Source organism: Tasmannia lanceolata, unplaced genomic scaffold, assembly GCF_043159265.1.
Source record: "Tasmannia lanceolata isolate RefF3 unplaced genomic scaffold, GAP_Taslan_0.1 ptg000002l, whole genome shotgun sequence".
NCBI classification, from domain to species: Eukaryota; Viridiplantae; Streptophyta; class Magnoliopsida; order Canellales; family Winteraceae; genus Tasmannia; species Tasmannia lanceolata.
The window spans coordinates 20,978,969-21,006,780 of NW_027518679.1; the positions used below are offsets into that span (position 1 = coordinate 20,978,969).

Consider the following 27,812-nt stretch of genomic DNA (forward strand, 5'->3'; position numbering starts at 1 on the left):
TTATCATATTTCATTGGAGAGAGAGAGAGAGAGATAGAGAGAGATATGAGGGTGTTAGTGTGCATTAGTAGAATCCCTCACTCCTTTCCAAAATCAAAATCAAGTATTTGTTGGTCACGTTCCTTTTCTTCTCTCAACCCAGGAGGCAGAAGAGAAAAAATGCCATTCTCCAGCACTTCAAACAGTAACAAGAAAAAGAATCCTTCAAGAAAAGTATTTCGGCCAAATTGCAGAAACACAATATCAGATTCCCAAAGCTCGGAGGATTATGAAGACTGGATTTCCACCGCATCACCCTATGATGTGCTTGGAGTCCTTCCATCTTGCTCCCTTACCGACCTTAAGCAAGCATTTCGAGCCAGAGTAACTACAATCCAACTCTATCTCAACCTCTTTTGTTTTGATATTGGAGTTTGATGTGAACCCAAGTTAAAACTATCAAGCAAATTGAAGAAGAAAAAATTCTTCACATCCCCAACTCTTTTTTAGTAACTAGATAAAATAGAAATCTGTATTAGAGTTATTAAGAGAAGTTATATAAAACAATTGATAAAAAGGGTAGTTATAAAACAAATAAGGAAATGAAGAGAAGGATGAGTTGCAGTAGGATTTTCTTATAGATGACTTTCTTTTATGTGAGGGATTTTGTATTAGGTGTTAAGGGAGTGAGTAGGGGAATTTATCTAGTTACCAAAATAGAGTTGGGGATGTGAGTCTTTTTGTTTATTGCAGTACTAGTATCTTTTGATTCATGTTTGCATTCTTAGATGTCTTTAAATATGTTGCAGTACCAGTATCTTTAAATTTTACTTAGAAGTTTTAGTACTAGCTGGGGGAGAGGAGGAGGGATTAGATAGATGTAAATGTGATCAAAGGGATTAGATAGATGTAAATGTGATCAAATAGTCAAATTGTGGAGCATGGAATTGTGGATGTGCCTCTCCTTTCTCCTTCTTCGCTCATAGGTAATACTCCATATACCCTTTGTAGTTCTTTGTTAAGTCTCTTGACGTGGGCTCTCCTCTTGGACAATATGAAGAACAATATTCTCATCTCCTATAATTTTGTTGAGGAGAGAGAGAGTAAGTCTTTCCTCTAGAAAAATATAGCACAACTTCAAAGAATGTAACATCCACGAGATACTTGTACCCTTTTTGAGTACGAGAGTATCATACAATTACACAATGGATCTAAGAGACAACTTATCTCTAGTTGGTTCATGATTTTGGACAAAATACTTGCAAGCAAACAGATGGAGAATCGACAGTAGAAGTAGAATGAACAACATCAAGACAAGCAATAAGAAATATACTTTAAAATGAAAGAAGGTAACTGATAAATCAAATAACATGCAGTGGGAACAACATCACACAAATATCGTTTAGGTACCTGCATCTTGGTTAGAATGCGAGGAGATGATCAATTGCCGAATAGGAGTTTTACTTAGATGTTTAGATGGCGAGATACCTCATAAGTGGGACTTGATTCTGCCTCAAGCAGAACTTGCTCATAATAGTTCCATCGATTAGTGCCCTACTACACAGTCTTTTGAGACCGTTTTTGACTTTTCCATTCACCGCATTTTGGACTATATCCCTCTACCCCGTCCCGATCGGTATAGCACTGAGATCGATGATCTTGTTTATCATATTGAAGAGGTATGCCAAGAGGTGTTGGAGTGTTGGAGCGTCTGTGCTCTAGCCGCGATCAGTACCATGTAGCTGCAAACCCACACCCTAGAGGTCGGATATCCAGCTTGGGGGCTTTGATGACTATGCTACTTCGACGCCATCATTCTTCAAGTCTGCGACCGGAGACATTCATTCTGCACCCTCTGGAGATTTGTTTTTCTATTTTTTTCTTCTATGCTTCTATAATTCGCTCTTGGCTCAACCTACATTTCACGATACATCACAAACTCTCTTAATTTTCTAACTCTTGATAAAGTTAAAAATGATAAACATGATATGCCCCTAATCCCTTCAACAAACTTAAATATTAAAATTTGATCTTGAAATCAATTGAATTTCATGGAACTGTCAATGCATTGGGAAAACTCTTGTCAAGTAGATGATTTATTATTTGAATGATGAAATTTTATTAGGGATGATTTCTTTTTTCTCATTGGGTAAATGATTAAAAACTAGTTTAAAATGAAAATTACATTGGGAGAAAAGTAATGACCTCTGGAAGCGTAAGATGTCTTACATAATTCTATCACAGTTTAGAAGAACTTATCGTCAAGTTCGAGATCACCCCTTTAAGTCTTCCCTTTCCATACTGAATGATGACCTCAACAGTCCTGGTCTTCCTTTTATTTACACAATCTATGTCTGAGAAAGTATCTAGTTTTTTTTTCAATGTCACCATGGTTAATCTGTTGTATTTTTCACCATGCGTTGTCTTCTTGAGGGCTAGTATATAATAGATAATGGAAAGCCGAAGACTTCTCTAGGATCGCCCCAACTCACAGTGCTTCCAATCGTAGCTTCTATTGATACATCTACTACAAATTTACGGGTGATCAGTTTGACCCATTAAAAAGAAATCAGACATTTGATTTCAATGCAGTTTCAAGGCATATAGGTAGCTTTTGTCACGCCGATGTCTGGAAATACCGGAGAAAATACCATGGGAAGAGTAGGATGTCAAGCTCCCTCAGTAAGTTATCTGCTATTACAAATAGACATATATTCACATAAATGCTAGCCAACTACACAATGTATCTGTAAGAGTTAATAGCATTTGATTGATGACATAAGTGGGCCTTTTGTCTATGTGTTTATGTTAATATATGAAAATTCCCAAGCTGTGGGATGACAATAGTTTTGCCAATGTGGATTAAAGTAGGCATCACAAAATTTTTAGGACTTGATTGGAGATAGAAAACAAACTTTTGGTCTAGTAGTAAAATCAGTGTTGAAGATGGATTATGTGAATAAACAGTTCTTTATGAGATAATTTAGAGAGATTCCTATTTATCAAGAACATTTAATCATATTCTTGTTTTCAACTATCATTGTCTTAGGGAAATGGGGTTTTTTTTTGTCACTGCAGGTGAAGGAATTCCATCCTGATGTATGCAAAGATGCCAGAGGTTCAAATGCAATGATTCGTCGTGTGATTCAGGCGTATGAGGTATTAGAATGAATAATCATAGTTTAGGATCTCTTATTCTTGTCATTTGTGGAGTATTTGAATAATATGACATATACTGTGTTTTGAACTCTTTTAAAAGTAATAATATTGCCCAACTGCTATGATAGTAGCAGTATTGAACTTACAAATAAATAAGATACATATAAAAAGAGTGATGGTTTGCTACCGTGTTGAATGACTAACTTTTGTGAATTAGAAACAATTTGAGATGTGCTAATAAAATTAGGGAAATGATATTTGTGCCAAGTGTTTCGATAAACATGCGCTCCATTTGTTTGTCGTGTAGTATTTAAAGGGATTTCAGAGGATATTACGGTTCTCAAAAAGCCCTTTAAACCCTTTAAATACTACACGACAAACAAGTGGAGCACTTGTTTATCGAAACACCTTGGCGCAGATATCATTTCCCTAAAATTAATCATAGGAATTTTGTTCATCTTATAGTCACCCTATTCTTTTTTGTGATTCTGCTGTAAATGACAGTAGTACTAATAATACTCATCTACCAGTTTATGCTTCTAAGTATTTAAGCGCAGGGAAGTGATGCGTTCACACCTTTTTTTTACATGGGACAGTCACCTCTAGTAATATTTATGACTACTATTTTACAATAGAGGGGGCTGTCCGAAGTTAAAAAAAGGGGGCAAATTTATCATTTCTCTTAAGCCTATCCATTCATTTATTTATTCATGTAAAATGTGTTTTCTTAGTTGGCTTTTGTGGGAGTGTAAGTTCCTTCTTAGTACTCCTACATTTTACTAATTGTTTAATTTGAACAACAGCTATACTTAATATCATTTGTTATGCATTCAGGTGTTGTCCAAGTACCATGGGTCTGAGACGACTGAAAGGTGAACTTAAACGTGTTGGTTGTATCAGTGAACTATTGATGCTTATACGCTCCAAGGACTTCAGCTATTTTACATTTAGGATAATCAACACATGTAACAACATAATGTGGGTATGCTTAGTGGAAAGTTTGGTATGTGAGTATACTAATATCACATGTTTAGTGTATTTTCTTCCCTTCTAAACTGGAAAATGAGGGGAGCTTACGGCATCAATTTACATAATTTCAAAAGGCTAGAAAAATTTGTACAAAATAGTATATATATATATATATATATATATATATATATATATATATATATATACTGAATAAAAGGGAGGCACTACAATGACCCATCCATATGCTGGAAATAAAAGGGAAATACTTTCATGTAAAATTTGTATTATCCTCCACACTCCAATATTGTGTATGCTGGGATTTCTTTCAGTCTCTATGATGTATTACACAAATTATAATTATATCCTTAAGTGCAATAAGCTGTGAATGACTTATAAGGGGGCAAAAAAGGAAAACAATGAAGAGCAAAAGAATGCAGCCCTTTAGGGAGTTGAGTGCCCTTTCACTTGAAGGAGTTGAGGAGATCCCAAGTCCCAACAATGCTAGACTTCATTCCTACCATAGTCACTGAAGAAGACAACTCTATGCTCACTGCTCTCCCAGCCAAAGTAGAGGTAAAGGAAGCTATTTTCAGCAGTCCCTTCGAGAGTTCCCCCAGCCCTGACGGTTTCAACGAAGTCTTCCACTCCAGCTGTTGGGAAATAATCAAAGAAGATTTGGTAGCAGCTGCTCAAGCCTTCTTTGGCAGAGAGTTATCTAGACTCCACACCTCTACCTTCCTATCTATTATCCCCAAAAATGATAACTCAAAAAACTTCTCAGAATTTCATCCCATAAGTTTGTGCAATTTCAGTTACAAAGTGTTCTCCAATATTATGGTGTTCAAGGTTGCTAAGCTTCTCCCAAAATTTATCTCGCTGGAACAAGGGGTCTTCGTGAAGGGCAGAAGTATTACTGACAACATCGCCATTGCCTAAGAAATGATGATAGGTTTTAGACACAAAGTTAGAGGGGGGAATGTAATGATGAAAATCGACATGGCCAAAGCATTCGACCGAATTAGCTGGAGCTTCCTTCTCGGTGTCCTATAGAGATTTGGCTTCAATGAATCTTGGGGGAATTCAATCGGGGAAGCTACATAATCTTGCTGGTTTTCCATCATTCTCAATGGGGAGCCAAATGGTTTCTAAATCTTCTTGAGGCCTAATACAGGGGGACCCTCTCTCACCAAGCGTATTCATTCTCGCATAAGAAGTTCTCAGCAGAGGGCTCACCAACTTATTTAGCATGGGGCAATCATCATATCATATCAGGCATAGGGGATGCATTCCAATAACTCCCCGTCTCTTCGCAGATGATCTATTGATCTTCTCAAATGGCTGCAAAACAGGATTGAAAAATATTGTGGTTCCTCAAGAAGTATGAAAATGCATCAAGGCAAAAGATAAACCAGAACAAGAACTGCTATGCAGTGGCCGACAAAACTGCTCCCTCAAGTATCAAAATTATTGAGGAAGTCACTGGTTTAAGTAGTAAAAAGTCTTCCATTACATACTCAGGGGCCCCTCTCTTCTCCGGAATACTGAAGGTGGCATATTTTGAAGAGTTGATAGGAAAAATAAGATCAAGACTTGAAGGATGGAAAGCGAAGCTACTGAGTTTGGGAGGCAAGCTTATATTATTCAACCATGTCCTAAATAGTATCCCTATTTTTACTGTATCAGCCATCAATCCCCCTAAGCAAGTGTTGAGGAGAATTGAGTCTCTCCTAGCAAACTTTTGGTGGGGAGAAAGTGAGAGAGGTAAGAGACGCCACTGTATCTCTTGGGATCGGATAGCAAAACCAAAAGAAGAGGGATGTCTGGATACAAAATCTTTGTTGGAATTAAGTCTTTCTTTTAGAATGAAGTCTTTACATAACCTGCATGAAAGGAAATCATTTTGGAGTCAACTAATGTGGTCTTTATACTGTAAAAAATCCTACCCAAATCTGGTTGCAGCAGGTAGAGCCGTAGAGACAATTTGAAACAGTGGAGAGATTTAATTGAAACTGGGGATGCATGGCAGGAATGTGCAAGATAGAAAATAGGCAAGGGAAACTATAAGTTCTGGATAGATATTTGGATTGGAGACTGCCCTTTGATCAAGAAAGCGGTAATCCTTGAAGAGATCGAAATTCAAGGTACAGTCAAATCCTTCATAATGCCATCAGGCAAATGGAACCTGAGTTCACTCTCGAACTTCCTGCTGGTTGGTTGGTATTTTGGAGCGCACAACGTTGCTCCTAAATGAAAATCCTGATGAACTTTTTTGGTGTCCCTCTTTTTTCTTTCATTTTTTTAATGGTAGAAGATTTCATTAATAACGGAAGAAGACTGAGATGGTCAGTACAAGCAACATAATGAAGAAAGCAGAATGAGGTACAGGAGGGCTCCCGCAATGCTAGGGAAAGAAAACAAAAAATCGAGGTAGGAAATCGAAGAGTTCCAAAACCTCCCTCGAAATGCCATCCTTAGCTAACCAATTGGCCACGCTATTTGCCAATCTCCTAACATGAATGAAGGATGAGATTCACCCATCCTATCTTGAATCTCTTTGAAATATTTAGCGAATCTTCACGAAAAGGGATGTGAACCTCTAAGCCATCTAATCACATTAAGTGAGTCCTCTTCCACTATCACTTTATCCAAGTCTTCGTTCTCAAGAAGCTTAATTCCTTAATGGGTGGGGCGCACTTCTGCTTCACTTGAATCCGCTACCCCTATTGGTCCCGCAAAGGCCCCCCTTACGGAACCATTTTCATCTCTTTATACTCCTCAGTTCCAGAAGGTCCTGGATTTCCCATGTTGGATCCATCAAAGTTCAATTTCAGAAAGCCTGGGCAGGAGGCTCCCCCATTCCTGCACAATCTTGTCTGTCTGCTTTCCCTTTATACAGTCCACACAACTCCTAAAGTCAGCAAAATCAAGAGTCTCTAGGACCCCATCTTTTACTAATCTTTTAATAAGCTCTATGGAGATTTGTCCTAATCTCCTGTGCCATAACGTAGAGGAATTCATGCTCTCATGACCACATTTAATGCCAACACTATTTTTGCACAATTAGTGGATTTTGAGGAAAAATATAAAGGCTCAAACGATGCAGGCCATCAATCAAGGTACCATTACCAATAACATAATCCGTAATTATAACAAGAGAAGAAGAATGGATATTAAGGTTCATATCATGGTTCAAAAGTCTAAAACAGATAAAGATATGTAAAAGGTCTTTTCTATATGTAAAACAAATCATGTAGTTGGCTCAAGCTGGTAGGTCCCTATATACTCCACCCATGAGTATTTCTAGTTTCTTAAGAAGATAAACCACTCACTTTCCGTCGGCGTCGGATGACTAATTAATCCTTGTAAGGTGTTGGCAACATGGATTGAGAAAAACGAAGTCAATCCACCACTTGTCATTTTGAACATTAACCATATTAGATTCATACAAACGAAATGAGATTACCCCGCTTTTTGAGTCACTATATGTACTTAAGGAAGTCTTTCTTTACGTGTCCCTTCTTTCTACAGAAGAAGCACTTCACTTGAATGTTGTCCTTAGTGCCGGTTTGGATAACTGGTGAATTTCTTTGACTTCTTCTTCATAGGAATACTCCTGCCAATCTTTCCTTGGTTCTTTCCTTGAATGACAAGATTGGCTATTTCTAGCTTCTCTTACCTCAACCTCCCTTCCTCCTGTACGCACATGGTCAAAAGCTTATCGCTAGACCATTTGTCCTTATGAATATTATATCCAATCTTGAATTGACTATATTCCATAAGAGGGAGTTGAGAATAAAGAGCATCAAGAAGGACTCAAAATCTCCATCTTTAGGGCCTGCAATTGCACAATAATGTTGCGCATTTCCATAATATGCTCTCGCACTCCTCTATCTGCAATATGCTTCAAAGATACAAGTTTGCTCATGAAGATAGCAGCCAATGTCTTACCTGAATTGACAAACTGTTCTTGAACAGCTTCCGTAAATACCATGACATTGGTGATCTTAGGGATAGATGACCTGATGCTTTAAGCTACAACTCTAAATGAGCAATAAACTTAAGCGGTTCGATCTCTCCCACTCTTTATAGAGGTCCTTCTTATCTTGTGTACTCTCATGTATAGGAGTGGGTGGTTCATCCACTCTGTGACCAAGATCAAGGTCCATCTAGCCTAAGGTGAGCATAACACTATTCTATCACTCGAAAAATTATTCCCACAATGGAAAGGTTTCCTTGTAGATTTAGAATTCAAATATTGATCGATTAGCTGCAGAACATAAACTTGCAACTTATGCTCACTATATGCTAAATTCCAATTAAGCCATAATACTAGAACGGCAACCCATTTTGACATTTCAAGCTGTAAATGCATCGCATCACTGTAACCCTCCCGTGGGCCGAGCTACAGCACGCATTAGATTTGCCCTTAGTAATCGCACCGATCAATTAAATTAGAATTTGGTCCCTTCTCCATTCCTGTGGGCCTAGGATAAGAGCCTTCATCTAACCTCATTGATCTCACGATTCCAATCGATTTACAATACACAACCGCCTTCCTGTGGGCCAAGCTGCTATGCATTATAAATCTATTGCAATCTTAGATACCATTAGAGCAAAGCAACTGAAAGTTGCACTTTATGTATCAATGGGCATTTATAATGCACCACCATGGTTTTAAATTTCGGTTTCGATACCGGTTTCGAAATTTCGACCAAAATTTTGAAATTTCGTTCGAAATCCGACGAAATAAAAAAGGCTACTTTTTATCCCCCTGAAATTTTGGGCAAAATTATTGAAATTTCTGGCTAAATTACCGAAATTTCGGTAATTTCAGAAATGCTGTGTGAAAGCCAAGGCAGAGAAAGAGAGATAGCAAGCAGTTGTTACGGTTGTAGATAGAGAGGGACACTGGCGAAGAGAGATATGGTGCGGGGAGGAGGGAGATACAAGAGAAGGACACATTGATTTTTAACCCAGCCATGTTCTCTCTGCCATCTTTATTTGACTTTGGTTGTATCTATCAAAAAAGTGGGATGGGTTTTCACAGAAGGGTAAAGGAGAGACTTACGCGGGGGGAGGACATGTAAGGGATACATGCACATCCGTGAGACTTTGAAAAAAAAAAGATTCACTCGTGGCTTATAGAGAGAGATCCACTCGTCGATCGTACCAAATTATGAGGAAAAGAGGGAAAAGAGATAGACATGATGAATAAAAAATATTTTTTTCCTAAAATTTCAGACCGAAATTGTAGGAAATAGAAATTTCGACCGAGAAGTACCATTTCGGGTATTAGCCGTTTCGGTGTCGGTCACGACTGAAACCCGAAATTTCGGTCGAAATTTAAAACGATGTGCACCACTTGTCACAGGTATCCTCGTAGACATGGGATGTTGTAGCCCCTCCCAGACTGATCGAATACCTCTTTATAATGGTATTAATATTATACCAATTATATGACCAAACTTCGTCATATAATTTAATTTACTTTATGAGGTATAATTAAATACATTACAAATATGCATTATAAACACGACACAAGCATCCAAACACATTAGAAATTGGTGTTCCTTGTGGGCCCGCCTTCACAATGTGGCCCAGGTTTCTCTAACTCATAAATATGGGAGTGCTATTTATTCCCAAAATAAGTGTTTCAAACATGTGACCTTGGTTGAGTGTCCTCATCAAACAAGCAAAGAATTGTTTTAACACTTAGCATAAAGTAAGTAATTTAAACGTCTTTGTTTGAGTGTCCTTATCAAACAGAACTGTGTTTTAATACTTAGCAAAAGACATTTTAATTCGTTGAATCTTGCTATTGGGTTGAAATACCAAAATGGAATACCCAATTGTTTTATGAAAAAGGTCTTAAATCTTAATAAGGTGGGGTTTTAACAAAAGAGACATTATATAGTGTGTTGCCGTATAACGAAACACAAACTTTTCTTATTTTTTTATTTTGTATGTGGTTGTCACTATCAATCAGTGAGCATATGGTATTTTTTTTTCTTAAAAAAAAAAACTTTAGTCTGTGAGAGTCGTCTTCTTCATCACGACAAAGGGAAAGTGATTGTGTGGGTTTGCCAAAATCGGAAAACATGGCTGTAGGCCTCTGGACACAGTGAACAGAAGTCCCCAAAAGAGAACATCCCTTAATCATCATGCTGTCGGCGAAAGGCCGGTCCCGACAACGTAGTTCCTCTGATCGGCAAGAAGAGAAAGAATACCCAGGAGAGCCCCAAACCCCTTTTCTTGTATTATTTCAATTGGTTGCAAAAAAATCAATCGGCCATGACAATCGACCTAAAGGGCAAATTCTTGTCACCAAACTGTGACATTAGAAGATGATTTTTTCTACTATTTGCGGCTAGATTTCTCTCAGGCACAAGATCACGGCCATCTGATAAAAAAGAATAAGGGAAGATTCTCAGTATTCTCACCGATTATAACTACCCCAACCAGTGGGAATACTTGTAACGACCCGATTCCATCTAATCGCTACGAGCAAAAGAACAACGCAAAAATCATAGAAATTTTTATTTTTATTTTTTTAAGATAATCAACAACCACGACAAAAATCTTATTCCAAATTAAGTCTACCATAACAAGAGGTCCTTTCAATACTCATACTCCAAATGAAAAGTAAAGTTTTAATCACTAAAGTTCAAACTAAAGAAAGTCCCGACAAAATAAAATTAGAAAATGACGCAAGACGTCATAGCGCAAAAATCCATGAAGGGAACTCTCCGATCACACGATCCCTTATCCCATGGTTTCTTCGTTTGCAAACGCTCTGCCATCTAACGCCCCAACTCCTGTGGTGGAGGAAACAACGTTAGAGCAGGGTCCTCCAGAGACCGAACGGAGTAAAATGAACAATATAAAAGGGCACGCAATAATAATTCAGATCCTTAGCAATCATCTAGAAGCAATAATAAATAACTGGAGAATAAATCTACCCCATCTATATCAGTATAAACAGGAATGAATGACAATAATGAATGATATGTTATGTGTGCATCGAATATGTAAAATGAGACAGCACTTTCCCCAAGTACATCCGGCTTGTTCCCCAGTTTACTTTTCTGTCAGTTCTTTTCTGACTTTCTCTTTTTTTTTTGCCGGTGTCCTTGCTCCACGACTACCCACTACCCCTGTCCAATGGTAGTGGCGTTATGGACTCGGATTTCGGTCTCGCATTTAATACCGAGCCGTTTCGGGGATACTATCCCTTTGGATGGTTTGCCAACGAAAGGCTGTACACGCTTCTCGCGTTGGCCTTTGGACCTTAGGTCCCAGGATGATACCACCACACCCTTAATTTCCCCTTCACTCTCCCCCATGTAGGATATGCAATTAGGGATTTTAAGGTACGTTACCTTTGCCTTCTTTTCCTTCATCCTTTCACATAAAGGTTAGAAACAATTTTTTATTTATTTCATTTCAAGTAAACAAGTATAATGAGCTATACAGTTATCACAAAGAAAATAGTATACGTAAGATTACTTTGCATGAAACAAGTTATATTGAAACCATTACAACACAAGTTCTAGCTGTCACTTGCCTTAACTTACGACTGGGGAAGAATGGATGGCTTCTGATAGGTAGTGGAGTGTGATAGTCCTGGAGTCAAGTGATAGAACATAATAGTGTCAATTTTTTTCCTTATGTTTAAGTTTTCAAAAATACGTACAGGTACTACGTTGAGGCCCTATCTTAGGTGAAACCCATGCACATAGACATACCATTGCTGTTTTATCTTTGGACAGGAAGGATATATACCCGGAGAAGACTCTTGGTGCCCTGTTTTTTTTTTTTTTTGGGCGGCCAGCAAGAAGACACATGAAGGACACTATTGCTGCCCTGTTCTGGGGTGTAAAACTTATGCACAGAAAAGCCTACTACTGCCCTGTTTGAGGGCATGAACTCACACACAGAAACACGACTGCTGCCCTGTTTGAGGGCATAAAACTCATACACAGAAAAACATCATTGCTACCCTATTTGAGGGCATAAAACACGCACACAAAAACACATGACTGCTGCCCTGTTTTGAGGGCACAAAACTTGCACACAAACATAGAACACTGCTGTCCCGTTTTTAGAATATAAAATACGCATATGAATGACGTAGAACCTGTCCAGTTTTAACACACGAAAACATGCATATATCTGACTCTAAATCTTTCCAGTTTTGATACATAGAAACACACATATAACGGTCTTTAAATCTGTCCAATTTTAATATATAATAAAAATGCATATAACTGGTCTTAAATCTGTCTCGTTTTGATACGTAAAAACACCTATCAACCGTACACAAATTTGGTCCGTTTTGGGACCAAGGAAACACATGTCAACAGGGTACAAATCTGGACCGTTTTGGGACCTATAGAACATACATTAACAGGGTATAAATCTGGTCCGTTTTTGGAACCGACAACAACACACAAAATAACGCTTAATTTGGCCCATTTTGGGACCAAGAAGAACACACAAAAGCAGTGTTAAATCTGGTCCGTTTTGGGACCAAGAAAACACTATAAGACAAGGAAAGTAATAAGGGTACTTACTTGGATGGATCTAGGGTATAAGGAGAATCAAGTGTAAAGCTCTTCTTCTTCTTTCTTTTCTTTCTTTCTTCCTCTCTCTCTCTCTTTCTCTAAAAATTTTGGGCGAGAATGGGAGAGGTGTACGTCACTATATATATATATTTTTATTCTATTTTCCTTGTTTTATGATTGGTAAATTAAGATGAGTCATAAGAGGGCTATAGTAAGTTACCAAAAACCCAACACCTTGGTCTTATTTATAAGGTATGATAGCCACTTTTTATGGGTTTTAAATTTTAAAGAAAAGGAAAACAACCAAAAGAGGGGATTACATATATTCCCTAATTTTTGTTTTGATTGCTATTTTGGATAATCTACTATAAATGAAAATATTATATCCCTATTAAATTTACTATCATCACCATATCTATCTATATATCTACTTTATTGAGGGTGGGCCCACACCATATGCACGTTTTCCCATACAAGGGAAAACGTGGGTTTCTTCCCATCACTTTTAATACAAGAAAATTTTCCACGTTTTAAGTGATATTTTCCACGGAAATTATTTTTACAACAAGACTTATTTTCTTCTCTCAATTTGAGAATTTAGATATAACTTTCAATAGCCATAGATTCTAAGATCTACGGATCAAAACAAATTAAAGGGAAAAGAGTGATTATAACTAAGATCTAGGGTTGATCATTGATGGATCGTTGATCCCCACCCTTGAAAATAGATTCACTGATCCAATGGCCTAAATCTTAGAGTTTTGAAAGAAGAAGAATCTCAGTCATTACAATACTAGATCCAGTCGGGTTAGGGACATTGACACGATTATCCCCACTCCCAGCCAGTGTGTTTCCTGTGCCCAAGATAATCACATACTTGATCGGTTGAGAGCTTTATATATTGTTTGCGTTATTGATATACAAACAGTACCAAACTTCCTTTCTTTACATCATTCACAATATCATAACCACAAACCCAAAACAATTACTAATATAGGGTCCCGTAGATGGTGACATTATTCTGGATCAAATTTATCAATAACTTCTCTTTCCGTTGGCCATTGTGGTGAACGAAAAAGCTACCGGAATTAGGACAAGATTGGATCTTGGATCGAAAGTTGAAAGAGGAGAAATTGACAATCAATCCGAAATTTCAGGGATAAAATTCTATTAATCCAATCGATCGATCACCATAATCCGAAGGTTGCTCTGATACCAATTCTTAAATCTAAAATTGTAGAGATTTGTCGCGCCAAGAGTGTTCTTCTAATATTTAGAAGACCTTAGGGATCAATTGATGGAATCGCAGGCACGATGTTCCTCTCAGATTAGGGACCCTCTTTAGATGGAACTTCAGCTATAAACTATGCGTCTGCTCCCGTAACACACATATTTATAGAGATTTGGATCTCACGTTTTTCAGTCCCTCCACAACACAAACACCTAGGTGTTTTTAAGTTTCAAAACACTTGGGATTTTATCTCCAAGACTCCCTTTGTAAATACAACTAAGGTGGATAAATTTTAGGAGATCAAAACGTTTTCCTTATATGTGGTCCCCACCAATGTGGGCCACACTAACGCCAACAATCATTTCCCTAGTTTAAGTGTGAATATAATTTGATACGAATAAATTCTATTACCTTTTGGCTTATCTATGTTTAGGACATCTTTGTATTTTGGTTTTAGTGGAGTAACGGAATTTATATTAAGGGCAAAGAGAAGTTGTGCAGGTGGCTTGGAACTCTTCATTCCCCATTTTGGTGTGCAAGGGTTTTCCCTAATCTTTCCTTCTGTATTATTCCTTTGGTTTTGCACTTCTTGATAGTTGTCACCACAGCTATACTAGTCATCGAGTGTTTCATTTCATTACGTCTTTGAGAAGTCATCAAGATTGTAGAATCCTTGATGAAAGGCGGTGTCTCTAGATTTGTTTTAAGTATTGGAACGTTTCCCACTCTTGCAGTTTGCGTGAAAGGCGGTGTTTCTAGATTTTTTTTAATTATTGGGACGTCTCCCACTCTCGCAGTTTGCTTGTATCATTCATTCTTCCATGATTTGTTTTTACATTAGCTTCTTTTCGAATAAATTGATAGCTGATTAAATGATGATCATCACTGTTTAATAAACTAAAGATTATCATCTATATATATTGCTCTACCATGTTTACAGTTTTAAATGATCGTTTTGGTGTCCAATACTTTTTGGGATGTATTTGTAGGGAAAGTTTACATCCCTTTGACTTTTTGGGATATATATTGCTCTACCATGTTTACATCATTCACTTTTTGGGATGTATTTGTAGGGAAAGTTCAGATCCCTTTGAAGAACCGGAATGTGAAGCATTCGATCTCTTCGTCAATCAGGCACTTTGTGTTGGAAAAGGTGCTTGTGGCTTCATTCTATGTGCTTGTTTACCTTTTTTTAGTAGAGGCACTTAATAACTAGCAAAAGAAACACAAGAACATACACTGCTAGATGTATACATGGAAGGAACTGCAACAAGGAACTCTAGAAACTCAACTTTTTGGTGTTTCTTAACATGTCAAATAAATTGTAATTCAGTAACACTACCCAAGAGTTGCATCCATGGTTTTAAATTTCGTTTTCAATTTCGGCCTCAGCAGAAAATGAAATTTCGGTGAAAATCTTATAATTTCGGGCGAAAATTTTAAATTTCGGTTTCGGTTTTAAATTTCGGATTTTGGCCGATATTTAAAACCATGGTTGCATAATATAATTGAAAATTTTAACTAAGGGAAATTTTTTGCCAGTTCAGTCCACCAGTGGAAAATAATACATATTGTTATACAAGACATGACAACAAGCACCAACAACGACTACCTGATTGGATGCTATATTCTTCATTCGGCACATTTCTTCATCTGTCTCTGTACAAGCAGACAATTTGTTTAGTCTAACTTCAGTGCTTAAAACAGAAAGCCTTCTGGAAGGCATCAATTCCCGTCCATCTGAAATTCTACAAAATACAATGTTTTTCACTCTTATTTCTATAGCATCTGTTCCAAATTTTTGAAAAGAACTTTGAGCCCACACTTTATTGTTGCTCGTAGCAGTGTTTAAAAAAGAGTTCTGCTAGGAATACATGCCACATCATTGTCAAGGGTAATGCGCATTGTTTTTCTGATCATGTGGAGCTAGAATGACTGGCCCAATTGCTATCAATTTTTTTGAAGATGACCATGTGAAATCCCCCTGAGAGTGTTTTCCTGTGGCAGTCCTCCAGTTGCATCATAAGGCTGCCAGTGTCTAGATCTCGCTGATTGGGTAATACAACTTCAAAGTAATGTCCAGCTGGCAAATGGTGGCCCGTCGACCCTCGAGAAACCTGTTAACCATCGAGAAACAGCTTCACATAGTAGATCCATTTTTTTGGTAGGCCATATTAGTTCCATTTTCTTGCACAACTTTTTCTATCCATTAGTGGGGCATGGATAGAAGCAGCTAGAAAAAGCAGATCTGTAGCATAAAACATTAAACCCCAAACCCTAAACCCTAAACCGTAACCCTGAACCTAAGCAAAACCTTAAATCCTAAACACTAAACCCTAAAGTCCTAAACCCTAAAATGTAACCTTGAACCTAAACCCGCTGCCCTCATGGATCTCTCTCTCTCTCTCTCTCAAAAATTACCCAAACGATTGGCTGAAGGTGCTCCGCTAGAAACTTAGATCAATGTTCCGTTTCACTACACATTTTCGAGGAACACCAAGTATAGATGAGGTTGGGTTTTGGCCAGTCACTATTGGGGCATACGACTTGGTGAATTGGGTTTTGCTGTTCCTATTGGACTCTTGATTACTCCCTGAGCTGAGCTGTTCTTTACAATTATCTGGCCAAAATGTATGATTTACCAATTCTCTTGCTACACGAAGAAAATAGTAACACAGAAACATAGCAACATGTTATCCTTGGCAAACTGAATTCACGTTAGACGAACAAACTCGGGATCGAGCACATAATCCAGTGAACATACATTCTCCACACGAATGTATCAAGAGCTTGACTAGCAAGATGGACACTATCTTGATTAACGAGAACAATAATAATCTAGGGAAAAATACAGATACACTCCCTCTAGTTTCTGACACATTCAACTCTAATCCTGACTTTCAAAACGTGACAAGTGCATCCCCTGAACTTTTTTTAACGTGACAGAGTAGACGGCGAGGCGGAAATGACCAAAATGCCCTTGTCTTTCCCAACTGAAAATTAGGGTTTTCATACTTGAAAACTGAAAATCAGGGCTTGATTCAAACCCTTGTTTATTTATCAACATAAACCCTCGATTTAGGAGTTTTATTTGTCTTCCTTCACACCATTATCATGATTTGCGTAGAAACCCTAATATTTTAGGGCTTTTTTGTTTGTTTTTATCAATGGTTTTTCTTGAAATGTGGGTTTGATGTAGCCATGGGGTGGGGTTTCATTGTTTGTGATGGAGGTGACGGCGGTGGCTGGAGATGGCGACGGCGGCGGTAGCCGAAGATGGCGACAGCCTAGGAAGCATGGGTACCCTCCCAGGGCTCCCCTACCCGTACCCGACACGTATTGGGTGCGGGTACGTTCGGGTACGCCCAGAGTACGTCCTGGGTACGTACCCAATTTTGAAAGGAAAAAAAACCCAAATTTGGTTGTTGGGTGCGTATCGGGTGCGCACCCACGCGTACCCGACACATCCTGCTTCTCCCAACTGGGGTAAATCCTTCCTGCTTCGTCTCTCTCCTCCCCTGTACTTAGTATTTACATGTAAACCATTTAAGTACTTAAGATTTACATGTAAATAATGGAATACCCCCCATTTGGATTTATTAAAAATAGTTTCAAGACCCAAATCTAAAACGAAAAAAAGTCAACTCTCCTGTTCTAGTACAAAATTCGAAGAGAAGGGTTGGGGCAAAATTTTAACTTTCGTAACTTCCGAACTGTGGGGTATTTTTCAAATTTTAAAAATTCATAAAATCTATCATGTCCAAACATTATTAAATCCCAAAAGTCCGGTATAAAAAATCTTACAATTTGGTCTCTAAAAATTATTCATCTTGTCAGACACTGGTCAACACACTGGCGACATACTTTTTTTCTAATGAATGATGTATTGATGCCTCATGTTATGAAGTATGGCTTATGAAATGAAGAGTAATATTAGAATTTTCCATTTTGGTGATATTATTGTTATTCGATTGCTGTCCAATTATTTTTTAAAATTTTTATAAATATATAATAAAATATTAAAATATATTATTATATTCAGCGTACCCGAACATACCCGCACCCGTTTTTTTGAAAAATCACGTACCCGTGTCGTGTCGTACCCGCACCCCGTACCCGTACCCTTGCTTCATAGGCTACAACGGCGGTGGATGGAGGTGCGACGACGGCGGTAGGAAATAGCGTAACCCTATCCTCTGCAAATGAGGGTATTTCTGTCCTCAAAATATTAACCATGGTTAGTTTCAATATTTCCGTCATGTTAAACTGACGGACCGTTGACGGAGGGGGTGTACTTGTCACGTTTTGAAACCTCAGGGGTTGTACTTGTCACGTTTTGAAAGTCAGGGTTAGAGTTGAATGTGTCAAAAACTAGAGGGGGTGTAAATGTAATTTTTCCTATAATCTATGCAACATTGTTGGTTGGGATTGTTGATCTGAGAAGCCACCATTAGGTGTCTCAGGTTCTAGGTCCCATGCTAAATGGAGATCCATCAGAAAGATCAAGGCATGCGTGTTTCCATTCTCGTCATTCAACTGGAGAGACCGAGAACTTCAAGGGCTTGCATATTATAGATCCAACCATCAGTGCTCTTCGCATGGGTACTAGACCTAAAGAATGAAGAATATAGAATGCCCTGCTCCTCTTTTTTCTTACCAAACATCAACACCTTGGAGAAAGTAAACGGATACCCTTTTAATCACCTTTGATTAACTGGATAGGTTCATCAAGTAAAAAATTGGGATGGCTAAAATATTCAGACTTGATCATCATACACATGATGATGCAAAATTTTTTGCTCCACATATCAATGTGATGTTACTTATTAAAATGTTCAAATCCCAACAAGAGAAATAGTAAGCACTTGGTCTCGTCGATATTCTCAAAATCTCTAAGACAATTAGATGTGAATTTCTAGTTTTGTACACAAAGGTAAGCTCTACCTGCTTGGTTTTCGAGTATTGTAATTTTCATATATCTTGGATCATGGTTCTCATTTCTACATGTTTGGTTCATGGATTTGCATTGGGTATGTATGAATTCATACATAGAAGTAATATCTAGGTTTGAATATCTACTTTTATAGTCTCTTAAAATCAAGGTTTTAAATTTCGGTTTTAGTTTCGTCCTCCATGGAAACAGAAATGTTTTGGTTTCATTGGAAATTTCGGTGGAAATCCTGTAAAATCATGGAAACATATGGAAATGATAGAATTTATCAATGAAATTTCAGGAAATGCTAGAATAAGCGCAAATACACACTTAGAAACCATTAGAGAAGCAAGACAACCATTTGCATTGGGTATGTATGAATTCATACATAGAAGTAATATCTAGGTTTGAATATCTACTTTTATAGTCTCTTAAAATCAAGGTTTTAAATTTCGGTTTCAGTTTCGTCCTCCATGGAAACAGAAATGTTTTGGTTTCATTGGAAATTTCGGTGGAAATCCTGTAAAATCATGGAAACATATGGAAATGATAGAATTTATCAATGAAATTTCAAGAAATGCTAGAATAAGCGCAAATACACACTTAGAAACCATTAGAGAAGCAAGACAACCATCCATAATGGTTTAAGAACATCGAACACCTAGTGATATGCACTGTCGCTCATGTCTAAGAAATCCTGTAAAATCATGGAAGCATATGGAAATGATAGAATTTATCAATGAAATTTCAGGAAATGCTAGAATAAGCTCAAAAACACACTTAGAAACCATCAGAGAAGCAAGACAACCATCCAAATTGGTTTAAGAACATCGAACACCTAGTGATATGCACTATCGCTCATGTCTAATAATATAGTACGTAACAATTTTCACATGTAATTCATATCAATATTTATATATAATACATGAACAACATTTCACATGCAATTTATATAAATATAATTATGTAATAGTGTAATACATACTGATACAATATACCCCTATTATACTTACGATTTTTCATTTCGGTTTCGGTTTCGGTGTGGATGGAAACAGAAATATTTTGGTCGTTCCGTGTCGGTTCGGTGGAAATTTAAAACCGTGGTTAAAATATAAAAGAGTAAAGTATGAAAAAAAGGAGAAAAAAATTGAATGTCATGCAACGATTGGAATGATTCTCTTCCTATATTGTTTCTTCCTCCTTGAAACCTACTCTCTAATGCAATCTTAGGATATGTTTTCAGCAATTTGATTTTTAATTGGGATTACAAGGAATTAAGTTAATTGTTTAATTTTTTTTTTGTTTATGCTTAATATTGCGAATTTATACCCAAGTCCAACCCAACTCAAACCTTGATTCGATTTTTAATTAGATTTTAACTTCTTTTGAGTTACATTGACTTGAGTTTGCTGACTTCTATGACTTGGTAAAGTAAACGAGTTCAAATAAAATTTTGCCGATTCTGGGAACCCCGTCAGCATTGTATGGCGTAGAGTTTTACAAGAACTCAAACCATTTTTTAAGAAATCAAATTATTGTTTTAAGAGCGAAGACAACTTTGAGTCCCAAGTCGACTCATATTTTCGTTAAACTAATTAACCACTTTGTCACTTTTAATAAGTCAACTGAAGTTAACTCAATTTTCTGTGTGAAGTCAACTTTTAGTCCTGAGTTGACAAATATATTTTTGTTAAAATAATTAACCACCATTTCACTTAATGAGTCAACTCAATTTTCTATTGAGAATAGTTAACTCACTAAAATTTTAAACTATGGCGTGTTCTTGTGTCAATTGGGCAAGTTCAATCACAACTTCCGCCGAAAAGAAAATGGGTCATGCATATACAAATTCATCTCTAGCTACTTCTCTCCGATATGTATCATAGGTTGAACTTTGAAGTTGAATGAAATTGTAAAATGGAAGGAACTATAAATTCTAAACAGGTTGGATTGCATTCTGATTATAAAGAATTTTAGAAAATAATGGTTCTTTTCTTTGAATTGTAACAGAGAGTATGAAATAAAAGCGGATTACAACCATATTGCAAAGCCCAAAAAAGGACCCACCAATTTTTATTATAGACAACTAAAGGAGGCATGTGTTTCAAAGTGATCACATCATTGCGAAAAAACTCTAAAACTAGCTGAGTTGTTAGTGAATGAATTTCCCTCGGTGTGTATCCAAATACAGACAGTTGATGAGCTAAATTGTTAGTTAATGAATTTCCCTCTGTGTGTATCCAAATATAGACAGTTGATGATGGCTCTCTCTCTCTCTCTCTCTCTCTCTGGTTGCCGTAAATATTTGTTTAGTGTTTTCTTAGAATCCTCTAACTTGGTTATTTGAATAGATTAGTTTCACAGGTTATGTATTTGTCTTTGTTGAAGTTCTAATACACTCATCTGAAAGATTAGCTGTGCTGTAGGTCACATAGTAAGTCACTGCTTTTACTAGATATTTTATTTTTTCTCTAAGAATCATTGATTGGCAAGATGCACTTCCACGACTACCCCTCATGCCTTTTGTTTCCGACATAACCTGTTTGTGGCTTTCTATCTCTGTTTTTCAGGATGTCCATATTCATGTGTAAAGAGAGCTCCCCATGCCTTCTCATTTGATTCTCTAAATGATACTGCACGTGCAATTTCTCAAGGTCAGATTATACTCTTAAACTCCTGTTGTTGTTTATTTAGAGATCTACATCTTATGTTTCGCTAAGTTTAAACATCAAATGGTCGTGAACCGGTTGTTTTAAGTTCTTAAATACAAGGGTTTTTTTAGAAAATTGCACCATAGCATAGGGATATTAAATTCGTAACCTTTGTGACTAACCTCAAAGCTCATGTAGATGATGCAAGATACCTCTTTGAAGGAGCCAGTACTAAACCCTTAAACTCCGTGTTGTTTGGATGTCCAAAAATATGTTTAACTCAATAAATGGAAAGTATGCATTTCAGATTTTGAGTCATATAAACTGTGCTTCTTTGCATGTTTGGAGTTCTGCACAGTTTATCTTGGTTTGAATTTGTTTTTTTAATGAAATAATTTTGCACTAGTGGTCCATTTCTTGAATTTAGTTCACTGATTGATACTATTTACTTCACTCTAATGGAATCTCTGGAAAGCATCTCAAATCAGGATTAGAAAATCATGTAACCAAAGTGAAGAAAGTGATACATAGAACTTCCGCCAATAGACACAAGTACACAACATCAAAGGATTGCTTTTTGTTAACGTACATATTAACATGGGCTTCCCAATTCTTTTTCTTAGAATTCCAACTTAATTTTGTTGAATTTCGGTATCCATCTTCCCAAAAACATTTGTTTAAATCTGAAAAATTAGAGTTTCATTCCCAATTAGTGCAAGTTGTGAGACTGTGAAGTGAATATATATTTAGTACTAAAGAAGTATACTTATCTCGAAACTTAAAGTTGTAGCGAAAAAAGACCAGATCATTCAATCTCTAATGCTCAAGTCTATTCCACTTCTGTACTTCAGTTCCTTTTCCATCCCTTGGGATTATAACATTGGGTAAGAATTTGAACAACAGATGCTTACATTTCAAGACAATCGTTACCAACTGGGACCACCATGCAACTATGATTATAAATCAAATCAAATCATAAACAAATAACAATTAACAATACAAATTACTTTAACTAGACTTAGCTTTTGCTGGTTCCAAATTGCCAAACACATACTAGAGTCACCTGATCCAGATCGATACTCTTCAACCTAAGTATTGATTACATCCTGCGTGTCATTGTCAGCTATCATCTAGCAATGCCATCCAATATGTTATATCTCCATCTCTCGAGAAAGTGGGGCTTAAAAATAATGCTGGGTTAAGGGAATGACTCGCTCAATTAAAGGGGACTAAGAATCTGCCGATTCCATCTTTTACCGGTCCAGTCATCCTCCAGATGGCGTGTCGTTTGAGTTCTTATGCTTCAACCTTTCCCCTATTGTTTCCTTGGCCTTATTGATGGGCTCATAACAGGTTGGTCTTGATGATCCAGTAGGTGAAGTACTCATATTAATGGTATACTTAGAATCATTCTATGATTAGATCAGAAAGAATTCTCCAAAAATGTTGAAACAAAATCTTAGCTAAGCTCATGTGTAAAATATTTACTAGCAACATGGTCATTAGACACAAACATCTATTGGAGAGCCTGCTTATGACCTGGTGGGAAGGCAATAAGGCAAAAGCCAAAGTAGGCTAGGATCTTTATTTAGGTTTCTTAGAAAACCTAAGCGTAAAAAGCATCCCAAAATCCACCGTGAAAGGGTTACGCCAAAGTGGGTTTTTGGATGTGGGAAGCTCACGGCTTGGGTGTGTCAGCTGCCTTGTGAGCCTAAGGGAGAGAGAGAAGGAAAAAAAGAAGTGGGTTGCTTCTTAGGTTATTCTCTTGGGGTTTCTTCTTGGGTTACTCTCTTGTACGGTCTTGGGTTGAGAAGCAAGGAAAGGGTTGCGGGTTGTGGGTTTGTGATTAATCATTGTAATCCTTGTATTTTGTTTGTCTCATAGTGGAAGATCGTGTTTCTAGCCCGTGGAGTAGGCTTGGCCGAATCACGTAAAAAAAACTTGGTGTTCATCTTGTGGCTTGATTTATTACTTTTACTTTTCCGTTTAATTTGTGCACGATCAAATTGTTTTGCCCGGCGGATTTTCTCTACAAGTGCTTCTGTATTACTAAGAAGCATGTGGTGAGCCATATCCAAAACATGCATAGATTTAAAATTTCCACATAAACCGACCCAAAAAGACCGAAATGTGTCTTTCCATCCCCACCGAACTCAACTCAACAAAGCCTTTGTCCCAAACTAGCTGGGTCGGCTAAATGAATCCTTTAGAAAAATTTCATGAAAAAGGTGAAAGGAATCTACCCGGCTCTAATCCTGGTTCTAGTTGGGTTCTTCTACGTGGATCATTTTCTTCCAATCTATCCTATCCAATGTCATGTTCTCTATTTTGTTCCTAGCTATCAAGTCTTTCCTCACTCTTTCTACCCAAGTTGTTTTCAATCTGCCCTTACCTCTTTTTACTCCATCAATTTGGCACAAGTCCTTTTTCTCACCGGAGCATCTAAAGGCCTACGTTGGATATGTCCAAACCATCTTAAGTGGTGCTCTTTCATCTTCTCCTCAATTGGTGCCACCCCCACCAAAACAGTACAAAAATTGAAATGCACACCGAAACCAAAATTGTTAGTGCATTAGTAGTATAATATACTAGATTAATAAATGTTATATAATTATATTTATATAATTGCATGTGAAATGTGGTGCATGTGTTATATATAAATACTTATATGAATTACATGTGAAATGTGGTATGTACTGAATTATCAGACATGGGAGACATGCGCGACAATGTATGTCACTAGCTGTTTGATGTTATTAAACCATTATGGATGGTTGTTGTGCTTATATGATGGTTTCTAAGTGTGTATTTGTGCTTATTCTTGCATTTTCTGATGTTTCATTCTAAAAATCTATCATTTGCACGTGTTTCCATATGTTTCCCTGATTTTTCTAGTTTTCCACCAAAATTTCCAGCCAAAACTGAAATGTTTCTATTTCCATGGCAATCAAAATTGAAACCGAACAGAAATTTAAAACCTTGCAAACAGGTGGTCACGCATATTTGCCTCCAGTGAACTTCTTTCTCATCAAGTGCTACAACCATCCATAGTTATATATGAACATGTTTATCTTGTTGGGACCCGGGTAGAACTCACCCTCAAAAGCTAGCTATTAAGGGGAGGGTGCCCGAATCCATATAAACCCATCCAGATCTTTCAACCATTCAGAATATGGGATCTTTTGCTTTCACGTGGTACCCCCAACAATCTCCCCCTCCACGTGGAAGCAACATAGACAATCTCGCCCCTCCATGCAGCAAGAACATGGGAACTACGAGATCTTCCCTGAGGGATTTTCCCATCCTCGGAGGCATACCGGGGTTACCGAGATCTTCCCTGAGGGATTTTTCTATCCTCGGAGGCTAAACCGGGGTTACCACGGCTTGGCTCTGATACCACTTGTTGGGACCCGAGTAGAACTGGGCCTCAAAAGCTAGTCGTTGAAGGGAGGTGCCCGAATCCTTATAAGCCCATACACATCCTCTCACTCATCCAATGTGGGATATTTGCTTTCACGTGGAACCCCCAACAATCTTCCCCTCCACGTGGAAGCAACGTGGACAATCTTGCCCGTCCATGCGGGTGCAACGTGGGAACTACGAGATCTTCCCCAAGGGATTTTTCTGTCCTCGGGGACATAATGGGGTTACCGAGATCTTCCCCAAGGGATTTCCATCCTCGGAGTCTAAACAGGGGTTACCACGACTTGGCTCTGATACCACTTGTTGGGACCCGGGTAGAGCTCGCCCTCAAAAGCTAGCCATTGAAGGAGGGTGCCCGAATCCTTATAAGCCCACCCACATCCTCGCACTCATCCTATGTGGGATATTTGCTTTCACGTGGAGCCCCCAACTTATCTTGCAAGCTCTCTCTCTTTCTCTCTATAGTATTTGCAATGATTGGAAACTCATTTAGTCTTACCAGGTTTTCAAGCATTAGATACATTCAGTGTTGCACACGGAGTCTAATAAAAAAATCCATAATTTATTTACAACTTACTTTCCTGTAGCACTGATGTGTTCACTCTGTAACAGACCTCATAATGTTATGTGAATGAATTTTTTGAGCCACTGCATAAAAAATATCAAATATTGCATCGACATTCTTCTCGAAGCCCACATTCTTAATAAAGTGTATACATTTAGGGTAATAAACTAAAAAAAAAAGTAATCAATGGATGCTGCTTTCTATCCATCCAACCGTCAGCTATTACTAAACACTGAATTTCCATTACAATTTTACCTCAGCCAATTACTCAACTCTTATACAATATTCTTTAATCCTAAGTCATGATAAGAGGGTGTCCTGTATCCCATTGTAATTGAATAGACCACATCAATCATTGGACACCAATATGGGGACTTGGCATCATTAAACGACATGTTGGCATCATACCAACATTTGTAAATTGTCGTATTAGCCCTATCGACCCATTCATTGGTCACCACAGTACTTTTTAAGCTTGACTGAGATTATAGGGGTTGTGCATGGAGCAAAAAATTGTTTCAACCCCTTTCTTTTCTTTCCACTTCCTTCATGCACTTTTCCCTTGCCTTTGATTAACCCCGATCTAGATGCTTGGGGGCTAGTAATTGCAACATTTTCTTCCACTTCTTCCTCTTCTTCCACAGGAGAACCATACGGATTTCCAATCTTCACCCTAATTCTATTTTTCTTGTTTTTTCCTTAAACTTTTTCAAAATCCTTTCGGTTTTCCATTTAACATCTGGTAGGATCTTTCTACAAGTAAACCTACTCTCGGTATGTCTTTACTCACAATTTTTTTTTATCGTGATGACCCCTAAACTAATGTAACACGTGCCCATGCTGTATCATCTGATCTAGTAAGAGCGGAAACAATTGACAATGCCCCGTTGGAAGGTCCTGAACTCATTTTTGGTTTTTTACATACAGGAAAAACATAGAATGTGGAGGGGAAAGCAGCAAATCTGGTAAAAATATTGGAGAAATGGTACCTCCTTTGAATCATACCTTGGATGGAAGGAAATGGATTTTGCCCCTAGGTGTAGAATACTGTCGTAGAACCAAGATTGGAAATCGAGCACAAAAAAAGATCAATAATGGCTGTCTTCAACCTCGGTTTAGTGTTTTTGAAAACAAAAGAAAATCACCATGGCGAAGTGAGAGAGGGTTTTTTGATGGATTTACCTTCCCATTCGACCAGGAGGGTCAAATACCTCAAACCCTCTCAGTTGTCATAAAAATGAAGGTAAAAAGGGTCAATAATTGGAAAGAAATAAAATGCTGTGTATTATAAGTTCTAGTCGGAGTTTTGAAATTCTCCAGAATTTTGATTGGAATGTTTCATTTGTGATACTGTGTAGGATCCCATTCTGGAAATTCCATCTGCAACAGAATGGAGTTTCCAGTGTACACCACAAATTTTGTTCTATGTCAGTGATACCAATGTTAAATCTTTAATCGCAATGCTAATAGTGTTCATATTCAAAACACGTGTACTGTGCATAATATCATGGGGACAAGTGTGCACTGCCTAGTTGCCCTTTTTCCATACCTCCCTATGTTCAGTTTTTACCTTTTCAACTGGATGAATGGACTCTCATCTTTTACTTACTTTTTGTTATACATCATGCCTATGATTTATTTAAGCAGGACACGATGAAGATTACCAAATCCAGTTTGCTGTTGGCCAGTGCCCGAGAAGCTGTATTTATTACGTCACACCTTCTCAACGAGTTATATTGGAGGAGCTACTTGACAGGTAATTATTGTTACCTTTCCTTCGCAGAAATGCAAGTTTCTTTTTGCAAATTGCAAGAACCTTTGATTTGGATTATGATTTCGTTTACTTCCTATTCTTTTGTCCTTGTCATGGTACAGTGTCATGAACTTTCCGTATAATTCAGCTGATGCATCTCTACTATATTCTCTTCTGGCCAAGGCGAAATTTGAGAACAATAGGTATCAAAAGCCCAAGAAGCAACCTAAGGTTTCCACACAACATGTAGACTGGCGCTGACAGTATATCAACTATAATCCTACTCTCCGGGCATTGTCAGTAATGATCTTGATCTATCACCGACAAAACCAAGTAGATGGAACATATTGGGAAATTGATGGAATTTCTAGTGCCATTGCAAATGAAAACACACTGTCAATAAGAGCATGGAATCACAGGAGAACAAACATTCAATGGTGTTTACACGTTGTTTGGATTTCTGTAGAATCGAAGAAGGGACTGAGCTGCATCATTTTGGCATTACGACGCGGTATGGCTTATCCTTCTATCAATGTTTTGTCAATGATATCCAGATTTTAGTCAATATTGTGTTGTTTTTGTCTC

The 27,812-nt window shown here is 37.6% G+C and overlaps 1 protein-coding gene across 1 annotated transcript; it reads left to right on the forward strand.

Annotated features, from left to right (window-relative positions):
• On the forward strand, positions 1 to 27,812 carry LOC143882847 (Chaperone DnaJ-domain superfamily protein). The gene is made up of 7 exons (XM_077386248.1): positions 1 to 363; positions 3,058 to 3,138; positions 3,973 to 4,010; positions 14,976 to 15,055; positions 21,406 to 21,489; positions 27,122 to 27,230; positions 27,350 to 27,812. Exons 1-7 carry the CDS (start codon positions 46 to 48, stop codon positions 27,486 to 27,488), a joined length of 849 nt encoding a protein of 282 aa, XP_077242363.1. The 5' UTR covers positions 1 to 45; the 3' UTR covers positions 27,489 to 27,812.

Bases quoted from the DNA above. Each gene is read 5' to 3' on its own strand.
- LOC143882847 (XM_077386248.1), top strand. From the start codon at position 46: ATGAGGGTGTTAGTGTGCATTAGTAGAATCCCTCACTCCTTTCCAAAA. The intron at 3,139-3,972 runs GTATTAGAATGA...TTATGCATTCAG, and splicing joins GTGTGATTCAGGCGTATGAG to GTGTTGTCCAAGTACCATGG. The intron at 4,011-14,975 runs GTGAACTTAAAC...ATGTATTTGTAG, and splicing joins GGGTCTGAGACGACTGAAAG to GGAAAGTTCAGATCCCTTTG.